Below are 16,116 nucleotides of genomic sequence, written 5' to 3'. Positions count from 1 at the left end.
TCCACTCAAACGTACTGTATGTAAAACCCTGATTCCCAAAACGTTGAGCTGCTGCGGAAAGAAAGTGAATAAAAACAAAAGCCTATTAGTTTTAACATTAAGTATCTTTATTAGCGTCCCAACTTTTTTGGAATCAGGGTTGTATTCATAACCATTTGCATTTATTTAAAAAAAAATTAAAAAAAACTTAGAAGAAAAAATAAATACAGAATTTGCAAAAGACCATCAAAAACAAAAACAAAAACAAAAAAGAGATACACTGGTAACACCTCTCAGCTAAACACCATTTATAATGTGTTAGGCAACTGGCTTGTTTTCAACAGTTAGATGGTGCATCACCTTAAGCATACCCTGCTTTATTCTTTATTTTACTCTAAAAGGTGCCATCATTCTCAAAGTTAACATTATGCTGTATTAAAAACTTGAAACTTACACTTGAAAATATCAACTCATTATGAGAATGTTTACTGAGGTCATAAAGAATAGTTATTTTCTTATAACTGTCCATCCAAATGCACTCCATTTTTTTCAACCAGTTGAGTCACCCCCTTCTGACCATTACAAAGAATGCTGGTTTAAGGCTGATTTGTTTAACTTTTCTAGTTTAATCTGTTTTAATTTCTTATTGGTGTGACACCAGATGAAGGTTTCCCTCCTCTGAGATGGGTCAGTTTCTGATATTCTATACATGTGACTGTAGTCGCCCCCTGCTGTCATTAGAAAGAATGCAGGTTTAAGGCACATCAGCACTTACTTCACTTTTCAAACCCAGAGGTTGCCCCTTGGTATTTAATACGGTCACATGCCCAGCAGCCGAAAGTGAACATGCATCAAAACATTAAGAAAAAAGTATGTTTTAGATAACATTTTAAAAAAACATTAGGCTCAGCAACAAGAACAAAAACATTTAAAACACAATTTATAAATGGGAAAAGGTTCCCACTGTAACCAGCTCCAGTGTGTTTGTTTCTAAATATGTAAATATTGTTTCTAATATATAAGATGAAATAAATCTTAATAAATGAAATGTCTTTTAACCAAGTTTATAGGCTTGTATGTCCAGTGTGTATTAACCTTAGTGAGGTCTTCCAAGTTCTCCTTTTTTAAATTTTTACTAGTGTCATTCTAGTCAGCTGGGCTGAAGAGAATGGGGGGGCTCACTACTTCGTTCCTCTTTGTGTGACCACACAGTGTTCGCTGGTTAAGGGCGGGGAAGAATAGTGATAGATCAGATAAGATAAGGTGATGAATTTGCAAACAAATACTCACTTCAAATCAATGTGGAATGTACATTTTCTGTTCAGGTGAAGTTTAAGTGCAAATACCCCTCTCTGATTTACCTATCCTAATAGTGGTACAGTCCTATTGGGGCGGGGCCTGGTGGGTATATAAAGCCACTCCTCTCTTTCTTTGGGAGTTTTTCAGTCTTATTCACTGTTTTTTTTCGCCAGGACTTTTCTTCTTCTCTATTTTGTCATTGTGACTTTGTGGTTTAAATTAAAATAAATAAAACCACAGATTTTTTGCATGGACTTCTGCTTCTGAGGTATTTTTTTTGTTCATCTTCACACTAAAAATCCACCTAAAGTTTGTAGAATTCCTTGCAGAAATGCTACAATTAAATCCTACAGATATAAGATAAGACACAGCAAAACATTTTTAAAAATCAATACTGACACTATGTGACACATTGATTACGCAAAACAGAATTGAAAGTGGAACAATCAATCAGCAACTGATTGATTTCCCACTCCTCACTCTCTGTGACACACACACAAACACAGCTACGCACACAGCCAGCCAGGCCAGAGTCCAGCGTTTCAAACAAACAGCCATTGAGCTCAAATGAGGTCATGGCTTCGCCGCCAAGCAAAGAGCTTCTACCACTCACTGGCCAAATACAAACACAGTCTGGGAAGAAAAAAAATCACCCACTGACTGTGATGACTGACTTAAAGGACATTTCTGTGGCGCTTTAAAAGAAGAGAACCATAATTAGAAACATTTGGACTGTTTAATATGGATTCCTGCTTTGCTTCATGCCAGCTGTTTAGCAGTTGACGTCTGACTGGTTGTTCCAGAGTTACAACACTGCACAGAGCCAGGATTTTCTCACGCCAAAAGCTGATCTGCATCTACCAATCTGGGGTTAAAAAGAGCAGCTGAGCGCCGTTAAGCACCTACTAAAGCTCCCAGGCAGTTATTCACTCTGTTTCAGCAGAGAAATGCCTCGGAAACAGAAAAGCGTCCTCCTCTGTGTGCTCACAGTCTGCATCACTTCACTGGTGGTCGGTAAGTGAAGAAGCTCAGGATTTTTTTTCTTCTGCATCACTTTCTAGGTATTTTTTATGCGACACTTTCAACATATTTGCAAAGAAAGGGATTTAGCTCTGTTAGGAAGCTATTTTAATCTTACTCTAATAATAAATGGATAATCTTACATGATTTCACAGCACAAACAGATGACTTTTGTAGTTTCAGCTCAACATCAAATGTCGTTTTTATAGGATTTTTTCAAATATGAACATTGAACAATATAAATACACTCAAACAAAGACCTTTAGTCCCCAAACTAGTTATTTAATTGCAGTGAGAGCATTTCTTGAAACTTGTCCTCAGTGTATAAAATGAGCTGCTGTGACCTCTAGGATAATCACAGCCTCATGAATCTTTTCAACCACAAACTAGAAACCTAGCATTCAAAGGATGCATAGCTTTCCTTCATATATAGATAATATGAGGATTCCTCAACAGTTTATAGAACAGAAGTGCTTGTCATCCAGTTGCAGAAAATACAGAAATCTCCAAAATGGCTAAAGTTTTGAATATGGACTTTTCTTCAAGGTCTTGGTGTCTCAAACAGAAAAATACAACATTTAAATGTTCTACGTAGCTTTATTTCTGCTGCTAAAATAACTTTATGAGTGTGTTGAACTTTATTCTAACGTTATAACATCATTGGACGCATAAGCTTGGTGGCTGGCATGAGCCACTTATCATAGTAGTATATGTGGTCTTTTAATGTGAAAATGTTACATATAGTTCCTTTAACCCATAAGAACCTATGGTGACACCCGTGTAACAAACACTTTAAATCTTCTAGAATCTCCCATATTTAGCTTTATGCTTCACCTTAACTCATTAAATCCCTAAGTGACACATACTCAACACCCTGGTGTGGTGACAGTCATGTGACTGTGACAGGAAGTGACTTCTCCAAAATGTGGCTGTGACTGGAAACAGAAATGTGAAAGAGTAGCTAATTTCAAAAAGCTTATTTTTTGTTACCAGGCTAAGGTTAAATTACATTTAACAATACTAATCCGTTAATAGGATGTCCTGTATTGGATTTAACTTGTTCTGACCATATTTCCTGAACAATAATAAAGTCACAATTTTGATATATGTTATGGAGATGCAAACAAAAAGGCAAATGGTTATTTGTTTTTATTTATGATTAATTTATTATTATTTTGTTACTTAAAAACAAATCTGAAAAATGATTTGTTGTTAAACAGACCTATTAATGTCACAATTTTGATAAATGTTGTGGAGATGCAAAAGAAAAAGGCAAATCTGTGTTTCTGTAAGCAGAAAATGTGTCTAGTTTTTTATTTTAAAATAAGAAATATTATAAACATAAATACCATAAACACCCAATGTAACGTATATGTCACATCACAGACCTTTGATATTTAGGGGTAGTATTTTTTTAAATCATCAGAAATGTGTTCTATGTGGTTCACTTATAGAACGCATCCTTTTAGGATAACTTGGTCTGGGTTCTTATGGGTTAAAAATACATGTTATTAAATTGTGGGTAACACTTTACAATAACCAACTAAACTTTTAGGGTTAGGGTTAGGTTTAGTTACATTAATAAATTATGTATTTACCATTCTAAATAGCCTATATACGGTTTATAAATGATGATTAAACATTAATAAACTATCTGTTTGCCATTCATAAATGATGGGTATTGTAAAGTGTTACCAAATTGTGTTTTTGGTGAGAAAGAAATAGCAAATTTCAAGTAGTCTACTTTGTGATGCTGATATTTATTCCAACAAATACTCAGATGGTCATAAATGGTTACAATATTATTGTTCCATATTAAAAAACAGTTTTTTAGATTAATTTCTTCTCGTCACCAGGTGTAGAGGAGAAGCAGACAGATGAAGAGTGTGCTGACCTGAACAACACCACCTGGCAGGAGTACCGGCGGCACAGAGTCAAGCTGCAGGTCCAGTACCTGCTGCTGACCAGGAGGAACATCGACTGCGCTCAAGTGTTCAACCAGGAGTCTCTCACTGAAACACAGCAGCAGTCGTCCTACTTCAACATCTCCCGTCCGACCAAGGTCATCATCCACGGGTACAGGTGAGGAGGAAACACCTGGAAGTCCTGTTTTCCTCAATGAGACAATACAGTCACAACAGTTTGGGATATTTCTCTTGACAGATATGATTATTTGTGCCTTTATTTGTGCTCTTCTCCTTGCTTTATATATGAAAAAAATTTAAAAACGATGATGATGTCATGAATTTTGGTGCACCAATCAGGATTTAGTGACATTTTCATGAGAATCTGATGATAGTCGGTGGGATGTTTGGTTGCTGACAGTCAAACCTAATCATACACAGCCTCGATGAAGCAGTTTAGAGTGTTTAACTCTCAATAAATAATAACAAAAGCAAACCATTTGAATCTTGGTCTTTCTGGAAATTCACAGTTTTCAGGGAATTTTTTTTTAAACCCGAGACCTAAAACCTCACAAAACTTGACTGTGAATTTTAGGAAGGTCCCCACAGCTTTAAAGGGAAAACAGAAAAAGGGAACATTTTAGACTCATTTTTTTAAGGCAATTTGGGCCAAATACTTCATATATAGTATGTAAGATATATAAGAAGCCGAAAAGTGTTCATCAAGGCTAATGGCTTATTAATTTATTGATGACACAATATGTGTTTATGTAAGATTTTATGATTACAACCTATCTTTTCTATGTTCTAAGAAAATGTTTTTAAACACTGACAACCCCAAAAATTTAGATGAACAATAATCTGAAAATACAAAACCAAACAACATACCAGAACTTAAAAATAAAATAAAACACTCTGTAAAGATGATACACAAACAATGAACATAAACCAATAAATCAATCACTCAAAACTTTATTGCAGACGCCAACGTCCAAATAGACATGCAATCACATACAGTACATTAAAAAAACATACAGTGTAAAAGCCGTTATATCACCTAATATAAAAAAAAGTGCTTATGCAAATTCAATAAAAAAGCATCTAATAAATAATAGCAGTAAAAAGTGGCATATAAAAAACAGTGCTTATACACTTCCTATAAAGGACACAAATACCAGTGTTTCCACATATAGGACTGGTAACTCCCAGAACTACACCTTGGATTGTTCAACTGTATAATAAGATTATTCTGGGACCCCTGCAGTCTACATATAAACTTATACATCTGTCTTCTCAGGGTGGCCTGGAAGTTGTTTATCTCTAAATCACAAAAAAGCTTGCTGGCACTACTACCCCTGGGCTTCTTGAGCAGGATTTGATGATGTGAAATGATTGGCAAGAAATTATAATGCTATAAATGAAAAAAAGAATCTGTAAACAAACAACATGAGAGTTGTAGTTTTAAATTTTGTTGTATAATTTTCCTCTCAGATCCTTCGCTTGGTTTTTGCAGTTCTCAAGTTTTCTCATTGTTTACATTTGACTTAAGCATTGTGCATTGTATTGTTTTTTTTCTGCTTACAACCTAGGGTTCATGATTGTTGTTTAAGCATTTTAAACTTTTTAAAAATGTTTTTTATGCATTTTTAAAAATGTTTTTTATGCATTTTTTTATATATTTAAGATAAGAGAATAAAGATTGAATTCAAGAAATAGGTCATGACTCATTTTGAAAAAGGTGAAAAAACGAATTCTATGCATTTCCCTCCTGTGCAGAGGCAGGACAAAAACATAAAACAGTAGGAACACTTGAAATGATTTGACCCCCAATCTTATTTTTTTGTAATCCATAATTGCACAAGCACAACTGATTTATGATCAATTTGAAGCTTCATCTGGTAGCTAAGACCATTTAAATTTGGGAGAAACCGGCTGTGTTATATTTGTTGATCTTTGGTTCCATCTACCCTCTCCTACATTCTCCCACCTCCCCTGCATCTTCTCCCCGCAGGGCTCTGGGCAGTAAGCCATCCTGGGTGAAGCAGTTGGCCCAGGCTCTGCTCAGGGCACAGGATGTGAACGTGGTGGTGGTGGACTGGGTCTACGGTGCCTCCTTCGCCTACAATCTGGTGGTGGAGAACTACAAAGACGTGGCTCTGCAGATCTCTGTCCTCATCAACCAGCTGCAGGTGAGAGAAACATCCAACACTGCTTCTGTTTCGATTGCTGGTATTATCGTGGTATATTTCATGACATTTAAATATAGCTTATTGCAAACAGCAGTCCCCTGGGTCAAAGTCCTGGTTTTATATGACCCATCCATCCAGCCCAACTTCCTCCCCAGACTTTGATACAACGTGACCTGAATTCCTCTTTTGCTCCCATCATAATTATAATAAATGTAGATATGGGTCATAATAAGCTGCTTCTACAAAAAACCTATGGGCAGTAGTGGAAGAAGTATTCAGATCCCTTTGGTTAAAGTACAAAAATGAAATACAAATGTACTTAAAGTATCAAAAGTAAGTTACATTAAAATGGAAATACTCAAGCAAAGTACAAGTACCTCAAAATTGTACTTAAGTGCAGTACTTGAGTAAATGTACGTAGTTACATTTTTGTCTGGAAGGGGTGGAAGGTGAAAATAAAAATTACCCAAGTTTGAAACTGTCTCATTTAACAGGAACATGGCTGCAAACTGGAGTCCTTCCACTTCATCGGTGTCAGTCTTGGGGCGCACGTCGCTGGATTTGTGGGGACTCTGTTTGAGGGGAAGATAGGACGAATCACAGGTGAGTCCAGACCTCCTCCATGAGTGCATAAAAGAAAAGGATTTTTCTTCTTTTTCTTGTAAAATGTGTGAAGAAAAAGTTAATTTAAATATCATAATTAAAAGTTTTCTAACCACTTGAATTGGAAGAATCCTCCTTTGCAAGATAAGTAACAAAACCAAGAGGGAGGCCTGTAGAACCTGATAATGTAATAAATTCCCGTTAATGTAATAACCCCGATAATGTAATAAAAATCTGCACTTGAGTCCATTGAAAATTTAATAAAACCTGATAATGTAATAGCTTCCCAAAAATGTAATAAAGTGCATTTCGCAATAATTTAGGTTATTACATTATCAGGTTAGCCTTCATTTTACAAGTCCTGATAATGTAATAATTCCCCAATATTGTAATAATTTAACAGCAGACCACCCATTACTTGGGTTCAAGTGGTGATACTGTCTAGGCAACACTAGCTCAAGAGCTCTATTATTGGTAAAAAAAAAAAAAAAAAAGTGTATTACATTATTGGGAAATGCACTTTATTACATTATCCGGAAGTTATTACATTATCAGGTTTTATTACATTTTCAATGGACTCAAGTGCAGATTTTTATTACATTATTGGGGTTATTACATTATTGGGGTTATTACATTATCGGGAATTTATTACATTATCAGGTTCTACAAGGCCTTCTGCGATACTGCCTGTGAATGAAAAAGTAAAAGGTGGCAGCTGCTGTGACTCTTCTACAGAACAACAGGCCAGACAATGAAGTCTCTCACAGAGCCTCTCGGCTATGAATGTGTTTCAGTGTGACCTTGGGAAGATGAGCCGGGCTCTTCAAAAGGACAACAGCACTTTGATAAGAGCCTCTCTGAAGCTGTGTGGAGACGCTTGTCCCCAGAAAACACCGGCCAACACAATGCGCCACTTTTCACTCGTATATGAGGTCTTTTTGTCTGAGTGGGGAAGCACAGTTGCTGACCGGAATCTGCTCATTAAAAATAAATGTTTAAAACACCACAAACAATCATTTTTGCTGCTTTTAGAGGTCTTTAAAGCTCCCTTTCAATACCAGAAAGTTCAGGAGCTTCTTGTAATATCCCTGAATGAATTTGCATTTGTTTTCCTACGAAAAGCTCTATAAGATTATGTTATTTTAGAGAAACAATTTGTTTACTTGAGATCCTGGACAGACTCTGAGACAATGAGCACAGACCTCGCTTTCTTATAGGAACAAGACACAGACTTTGTGATGCTTTTGCCCCTTTTCTGTTCTTTTTTGTCCCTTTGTAGTCGTTGCACATCCCTCTGTTGTTTTGTGTCTTATTTCTATGTCTCTTTGTGGTCTTTTTGTGTGTTATTGTTGTTGTTGTTGTTGTTGTTGTTGTTGTTGTTGTTGTTGTTGTTGTTGGCCCTGTGTTATTATGTAGTTATTTTGTGTCTCTCTGAGATTTCTTGTGTCTCTTTCTGGTCAATGTCTGTGTCTTTATGTTTGTTTTTGCCCTTATTGTAGTTATTTTGTGTCTCTTTAAAGCCGTTTGTGTCTCTTTTTTGTAATTTTGTGTATTGTGGTTATTTTTGGGTCACTCTGAGGTCTTTGTGTCTCTCTCTTGTACCTATTTAACATTTTGTGTTTGTATTTGCCCTTGTAGTTATTTTTTGTGTCTTTGAGGTTTTTGTGTGTTTTTGAAAAAGAATGCATTTATTCACTCTATATCTCCAATGTCTGTATACAACTTTCTCTTGCTGTTGTCATGCATCTCTGGTTTCTAAAAACTGCGGCTGTTTTTTTTTGCAAAGTGATGCTGTGAAGCCTTATCCTGGTGGCACATAAGAAGCATAAAATATCTGTTTTTCTGTTTTCTTTGTCCTTGTGGTCCAGGTCTCGACCCTGCTGGTCCCATGTTTAAAGGAGCGGACACCTATGACCGCCTGGACCCCTCTGATGCTCAGTTTGTTGATGCCATCCACACAGACTCTGACTGTGAGACAACTTTAAATTAAACACAATGAAGCCTTAAAATAATGCTGATTCTTCTCATTGTCATTCAAATACTACAGACAGCAGGATGTGGACAGTATTAATGAGGTTTTCTCCTGCATCAGATTTTGGGATTTCCATCCCTGTCGGTCATGTGGACTTCTTTTTGAACGGAGGAAAAGACCAGACTGGATGTGCTCGCTCCAGGTTCGCTTCAAGTAAGTTCAGAGCTCACTACAAGCACTGGTGGACTGTACTTTTACTCAAGTACTACTGTATTTCAGTAAAATTTTGCAGTACATGTGCTTTACTTGAGTATTTCCATTTTTCACTACTTTATAATTGTACTCCACTACATCAGTCAGAGGCAAATATTATACTTTTTTACTTACTACATGTATTTTACAACTTTAGATACTTTGTAGATTCAATAATGTAATATAATCAACAAATACGTGTTGATGTATTATTGTAGATTAAGACTCTATAAGCTATTAGATGAGTAATTGAAATGAGTAATACGAGGAATACTTGCTCACTTGAAGTAAAATCTTAAATGCAATACTGTTAATTGTAGCTGAGTATTTCTGCACTGTAGTATTGGTATTGGGGTTGTTCTTCCACCACTGACTAAAAAGCTGGGGGTTAAAAGGAAGAGAGCAGCTATGTCTGTTTTCTTTTTTTTAAAATATGGCCAAGTCATACATGAACAGATTGAGCCCTTTTTTTAATGTGGACATATTAAAATACATATAATTTTTGCAGACATTTGGCTCCCTCAGTGGATGTGTGTGTTGTCAGTTCTTGTGTACTTCCCAGTGTATGGCTATGTGATCTGTGACCACATGAGGGCGCTGCACGTCTACATGAGCGCGCTCAACGGCTCGTGCCCACTGGTGGGGATCCCGTGTTACAGCTATGAGGACTTCATGAAGGGACGCTGCGTGGACTGTGCCATCTACAAGGGGACATGTCCCACTGTGGGTAAGAAGACACACGCAGGAGCCTACTTTTATGGATTATTTGAAACATAAAGTCCTTGTTTTCTACTCTGTATTATTATCTGAAATGCACTCCACAAACATGATGTTTGTGACGAAGCTGTTCATGCCTTTTTTTCCCCAAATCGTCACCCTGTTAAAATAATCGCATAACTCATTTTTTCAAGTTTTCCAGGAAACACAAAAAACTTCACCAAAAGTGTAACATATGACATTTATTTATCATTTCACTCAAAAAGGATATAACAAAGGATGGCTATTGGCATAGTAACAACACTGTGTGTAAATGATGTAACTTAAGAGCCTTTGTGACTTAAGCAAGATATGGTAACACTTTATTTTGAAGGTGTCTACATAAGAGTCACACAAGCCTTTCAGAAACATGACACGACAAGTATCATTAGCATTAATGTTACTTCAAAGTGCCATTAATGTTCATGACACATCCCATGTCATGTTTATGACACGCTCATGTCACTCTTATGTAGACACCTTAGAGTAAAGTGTTACCAATATTAGTGTCAACAATAAAACACTGCTAAAACTAAACTGATAACTAAACAATCTCCATCTAACTCTTCTTTACTGGGTTCTTATCTGATATGAATGTGGCAAATTGTCAAAGAAGTGATGATCTTAAAGGGGTAAAATCACATGATCTGATCAACTGAGGATGTAGGCGATTTTACCATAGGTGGCCAGCGTCATGACGAGATGATTTAGGCAAATAAAAACAATTTTGGTAAAAAAATTACTTAGGCAATTATTTTTGAAAGTGTGACGAAATACAACTATTTAAAATGGGTCTAGATATTCAAAATTAACATTTTATGTGACATCGGTAAAGTAATGCCTCCTGTCCAACAGGTACCGTAGTGGCTATTTGTAAAAAAAAGTTTTTTCATCTTTAAAACTCTTTAAAACAAAAGCCACCAGTTCGATCACAATGTACTCAGCAAAAAGAAGTCCATTGTCCAGGCAGGATCCACGTCTTGGTTAATTTAATTTCCAGTTCAAAACAAACATTTCATGCTGCCTCTCTTTGCTCTGGTAAAAACAAACTATGTCCCTTCTGGTGCATTACCTGTCATTACCTGTTCAGGAATATAACCTTAGACAACAAAGTACAAAATCTATGTACTTTGTTTGAGGATTTCCATTTTATGCAACTTTATACTTAGCAAATAGTCCACTAACGTTACATCTCAAGAAAAATGATGTGACCAACTAAAAGATGAGTTAACATTACTTCAACTGTTATTAACAATCAAATCAAAATAAAATAAAAAATCAAAATTACTTTATTCATCCCTGAGGGGAAATTCAGTTAGTCTGGTAGAATCTCTTGAAGAATGAGACAGCCTGATGGCTGTAGGAGCGAAGGATCTTTTAAATCTCTCCGTCATTAACAAAACCAATGTCACATAAAATGTTTATTTTGAATATCTAGACCCATTTTAAATAGTTAGTTTTACTAGTACTACAGTTTATTTAACTACTGTTATTTTGACTAACATAAACTAACTAGCATCAGCTGTCTCCGGGTCTGCAGACACATACTATTGAACTATTTCAACCGCTTATCCATTACTTTATACATTATTTATAGCTAACTATTTCAGCCTTTAACCATTCATTTTGGCCATTTCAGCTGTGTATTCGTTACTTTAAGCTGACTATTTCAGCCGCTTATCTAACTTTGTGTTTTGCTAACATTTCAACCGTTTATCCATTACTTAGTAGCTAGCAGCTATTTCAACAGTCAGACTTGACAGTTTTTTATTTACAAAAGTGGGGCCCAGCAGAAAAAGTTTGGGAACCACTGCCTTACGGGCAGAGTAATGTGCTGCCCACTGCTCCTTGCATGATGTGTTCACTTGTCTGTAAAAAAAAAGAGGATGGGTTAAATGCAGAGGTTGAATTTCCCCATTGTGGGATTAATACCGTAATCTTCTTCTTCTTCTTTTTCTCTTACTTTAAGCTATTTAAACCGTTTTAACGTTTATTTAAGCTAGCTGACCATTTCAACCATTTAACTCTATTTAACATTATATTTAAGCTAACTAACCGTTTATCCAGTAAGTTTAGCTAACTTTAACTATGTCAACTGTCAATAACGTTACGTTGGTTTGTTCAACGGTCTTATCACTATTACTTGAGAACCGAAATATTTCAACGGTTTATTTAATGTTATGTTAAGCTAACCGTTTCAACCATTTATTGATTACTTTTAGCTATTTCAAAGGTCAATAATGTTAAGTTGCTTTGGTCAGCAATCATATTATTGCTATACTTACTGAGAGAAGCTAACTATATCAACTGTTTATCTCACGTTTTGTTAAAGCTAGCTAATTCTACCGTTCATCCATGACTTTTAACTGATTCAACCCTTTATCTATTTCAACTGTTTTTCCATGAATGTTACTTTGTGAATGTAACTAACTGTTTATTTACATTTTGCTTACCATTTCAACTGTTTGTTTTCCAGTACTTTAAGCTTATTTTAACTGTTTATCCAGTACTTTTAGGCAATTAACACTATAACGCTTTGGTCAGTACTTTCAGCCAACGATTTCAGTCGCTTATGTAATACTTCATGCTATTTCTACTATTTATCCATTACTTTTTGTTGTTTTTAGCTGTTTATTTCTACCATTTTATTTATTACTTTCAGTTACCTCTTTAAACTTATGTGTTCACTTGCTCAATAGTTTTCATGCACTCTGAGGCTACTTAACTGCAGCATATAGTGTTCAGGTATGATAGGTAATAAATTATTTTAATAAAATCACAATTTCATAATTTGAGCTACTTAATCTTTCCACAGTTTCTGTTGGCAGAGAGTACCCACTGCCAACAGCAGAAGTGCCCCCTGTTATCACATTGAACCATGAAAAGGAATACAAATATAAATTACATATTTACGTTTGTTCTCTGTAAAGTCTCAATATGACCAGTGGAAATGGCATCAGGCTGCGCTCAGGCAGTAGGTCTGGTCTTGTCACATGGCAGCTTCTGATCATTTGAACTCCCTGACACGCCAACACATGCTGATACAGTGACACAGTTAACGTACATGGAGCCCTTTTTAATTTGTGTGACGGCTCAAACTAGTACAATATGAGCTTGTGCCGGCACTGTTGAAGATTTCCTGTGTTGTGCCGGTACCAAAAATAAAATGTCCAGCTGAACTTAATGACTACAGACCAATAGCCCTCACTTCTCACATCATGAAGACCTTGGAGCGGCTGATTCTACGCCTACTGAGAGCTGAAGTCAAAGACAAACTCGACCCCCTGCAGTTTGCATACAAATAACACATGGGAGTGAACGGTGCTGTCCTCTACATGCTTCACCGTGCCCTTGCTCATCTGGAGGAAACTGTGAGAATCATGTTCTTTGATTTTTCAAGCGCATTCAACACCATCCAACCCAACATACTCAAAAACAAGCTCACAGAGATGGGAGTTGATCTTTCCTTCATCTCCTACTGTTTATCTGGGACATTAATGAGCAGCACAGGGGCTCCACAAGGCACTGTTCTGGCTCCATTTCTGTTCACACTGTACACAGCGGACTTCAAATACAGAAGTACTCCGACGACACTGCTATTGTGGCGTGTATCAGGAATGGACAGAAATCTGAATATAGGGATCTGATAAAAGCCTTCAGTGACTGGAGTCACAAGAACTACCTCCTACTGAACTACTCTACTATGTTTTTGTTTGTTTGTTTTTCAGGTTTATCAGAAAACTGTGGGATAACAGTGTCTCCTATTCCCAGAGAGCAGAAGCTGTTCCTCCTCACTTCTTCTTCACCACCTTTTTGCTGTAAGTTTGCAACACTCTTTGAACTTAAACCCACAATATGTAATTTTCTGCTGCAAGCAGTCTCTCAATCAAAACAATAACAAAGGATGGAGTTTTGTGGTATCTTGAATTAGCTTAGGATCATGGGAGTTGTTGTCTTCACTACCATTGCTAAATTTACAGTCATTAGTCAGCTTCTCTCACTTAGGAAGCCTTCAATGTTTGTCAATCAGGAGGTTTTAAGGTCTCCTCTCCAAAACAAATCAACCTGGTGATTTAAATCTGTTCAAACACGGAACGAAGCAGTTTCATATTAAAAATCTGTTTTTCTCCCATGCTGTTCAGCTGCTAATCACTATGTTCCTGTTTTATATTGTGCCCTACTTTGTTGCCAACAACCAAAACAAGAGTTTTTATATAAAGTATGTTGCAGGTGGATCTAGGTCAGTATTAAACACTTGTTTCCTGCTCTGCTTAGCTCATCACATCCTGCTGCAGCTGGAGGTTTCTCCTCTGGATAAGAGCGCTGAGGTGGAGGTGAAACTGATGACTGACAACCTGGGAACAGAGCGGAGACTTAGGCTGTAAATACCACATCTGTAACGTCACAATTTTATTAAATTTCAGCTTTTCTAGAAGTGCACCCCCACCAAAAAATGTGAATGGGTGCGTTATCTAGTATGCCTTTTTATCTTTTCATATTCTTCTGTACAGCACCTAGTATTTATCATCTGCTGTTTTAAACCTTTTCAGTACAGCAGGTCTCAACGACGGACTGAGATGCTGCACCCTCATACCATAACTTTTACTGAAATGCTGAGCGGGCAGCTTTTATTTTTAGAGGAGATGTATTGTATGTTTCACTGTAAAGACGCAGCTCCAGGTGTAGCATACCTTGGCAAAAATGTGTGTCTATGTGCAGGTTCACTTGAGTTCAGGAGAACTTTATTTGCTTGCATTGAATGGAATTCAATTGCAAAATTAGACCAATATTAGCTATTTGTTGTATTAGCTAGTAGTTATTATTATTATTATTATTAGTCTGTTTACATTTAAACATAATATACAATATTTCCCCTTGGTGAAGGTTAATCTTATCTTTAAAATGTATATTTTGTATGAAAATAGTAACTGTTGACAAAAGATAATTTTCCAACCTTTTGAATTTCAAAGAGTGAGACCTCAGTCTGTTGAGGCTTTTTTTTTTTAATTCTCAGTAATAAATACACTGTGTATATTTATTTGTGTTGCAGTCAGAGGGATACAACAGTGTACAGGACGGTGTTGTCTCACCCTGTTGCTCTTTGTGAGATATACTCCATCCAGCTGAAGAACACCGGTGCTCGTTTCTACAGACAGGGAGACATCCACATCAAGTCTGTCTGCCTCTCTGAGTTCCCCTCTCTCAGGTACGGTACCTAAAACATGACGTGCACACACATACTGTGCTGTTCAAGCTTCTTTGCCTCCTCCTAGATTTTATTCTTCTATAGTCTGTAAATCAACAATGGTTTTCAGGCCTGTTTCTGTTGAGCTGCCACAAAAGGAAATGTTTGTACAGAGCGTCTTTCATAATGAACACAGGCATTCCACATGGTTAGGATTAGGGTTCGCTCCACCTGAACTGGTTCAGTCCAGTTCTTTTTCCTCTGCAGTGTTCTTTTCTGTCTTTTACATTTTTTTATTATTATATAAAATATTTTACATTTAAATGACATTTTACCATGTTTATGTTTCAGGCGAGAAGAGCCAATATGTGTGAACAACATCAACATCAGACGAGGCGCTCCGTGGTCACACGACTTTGTGCAGGTGTGTGGCTAAAGAAATTAGATTTCACCAAAAGACACTACAAAAATGCCCAAGGCATCTACAGTGAAGTCACTGCACATTAAGTCATTTTCTCATTTGTTTAATGATCAGAGAGCCAAAGAGGAAGCTCTATTGGACTATCACTCTACCACTAACTGACAACATGAAGTCTAGTCATACTTGACTATTTAATTATTTGGCTAATCCACTAAACTTCCACCATCATGGCTGTAGAAAATTTTTATTTGTTATTTCAGCTATTTGAAATTCTTACTCTTAGCTCAGTCCTGCAGTGTTGAAAGAATTTAGCTTTTTTTCTTCAATATGGGGATTCAGAAATCTTTATGATGTTCCAGGTTTCTTTTGTATTTTTAGACTTGTAGTTTTAATGGTGCTAATTTCAGTTTGTCTCTTAAAACTAAGAAATAAATTGGTAACTGTGCTATGCTCTCTGTTGATGTTTAGAGGTTAAATTATTATTTTTGTGTTTTAGACATTGGAATGAAACTGTTTTAAACATGTGGTCAACATTG

At 36.4% G+C, this 16,116-nt stretch overlaps 1 protein-coding gene across 2 annotated transcripts; it reads left to right on the top strand.

The window, feature by feature from the left end:
* The first annotated feature begins 1,837 nt into the window (after window positions 1-1,837).
* pla1a (phospholipase A1 member A) lies at window positions 1,838-16,025 on the top strand. 2 transcript variants are annotated; one of them, XM_059342583.1, is made up of 11 exons: window positions 1,838-2,292; window positions 4,155-4,380; window positions 6,214-6,391; window positions 6,886-6,994; window positions 8,863-8,964; window positions 9,087-9,179; window positions 9,763-9,945; window positions 13,703-13,792; window positions 14,250-14,355; window positions 15,025-15,180; window positions 15,511-16,025. In XM_059342583.1, exons 1-11 carry the CDS (start codon window positions 2,226-2,228, stop codon window positions 15,593-15,595), a joined length of 1,395 nt encoding a protein of 464 aa, XP_059198566.1. In that variant the 5' UTR covers window positions 1,838-2,225; the 3' UTR covers window positions 15,596-16,025. The 2 variants fall into 2 exon arrangements, with proteins under 2 accessions (XP_059198566.1, XP_059198567.1); XM_059342584.1 differs by having other exon boundaries at window positions 1,840-2,292; window positions 9,781-9,945.
* The last annotated feature ends 91 nt before the right edge of the window (window positions 16,026-16,116 follow it).

Source organism: Centropristis striata, chromosome 10, assembly GCF_030273125.1.
Source record: "Centropristis striata isolate RG_2023a ecotype Rhode Island chromosome 10, C.striata_1.0, whole genome shotgun sequence".
Taxonomy (NCBI): domain Eukaryota; kingdom Metazoa; phylum Chordata; class Actinopteri; order Perciformes; family Serranidae; genus Centropristis; species Centropristis striata.
Note: the sequence above shows the minus strand (reverse complement) of the source record. Positions and strands in the feature narration are given on the sequence as shown.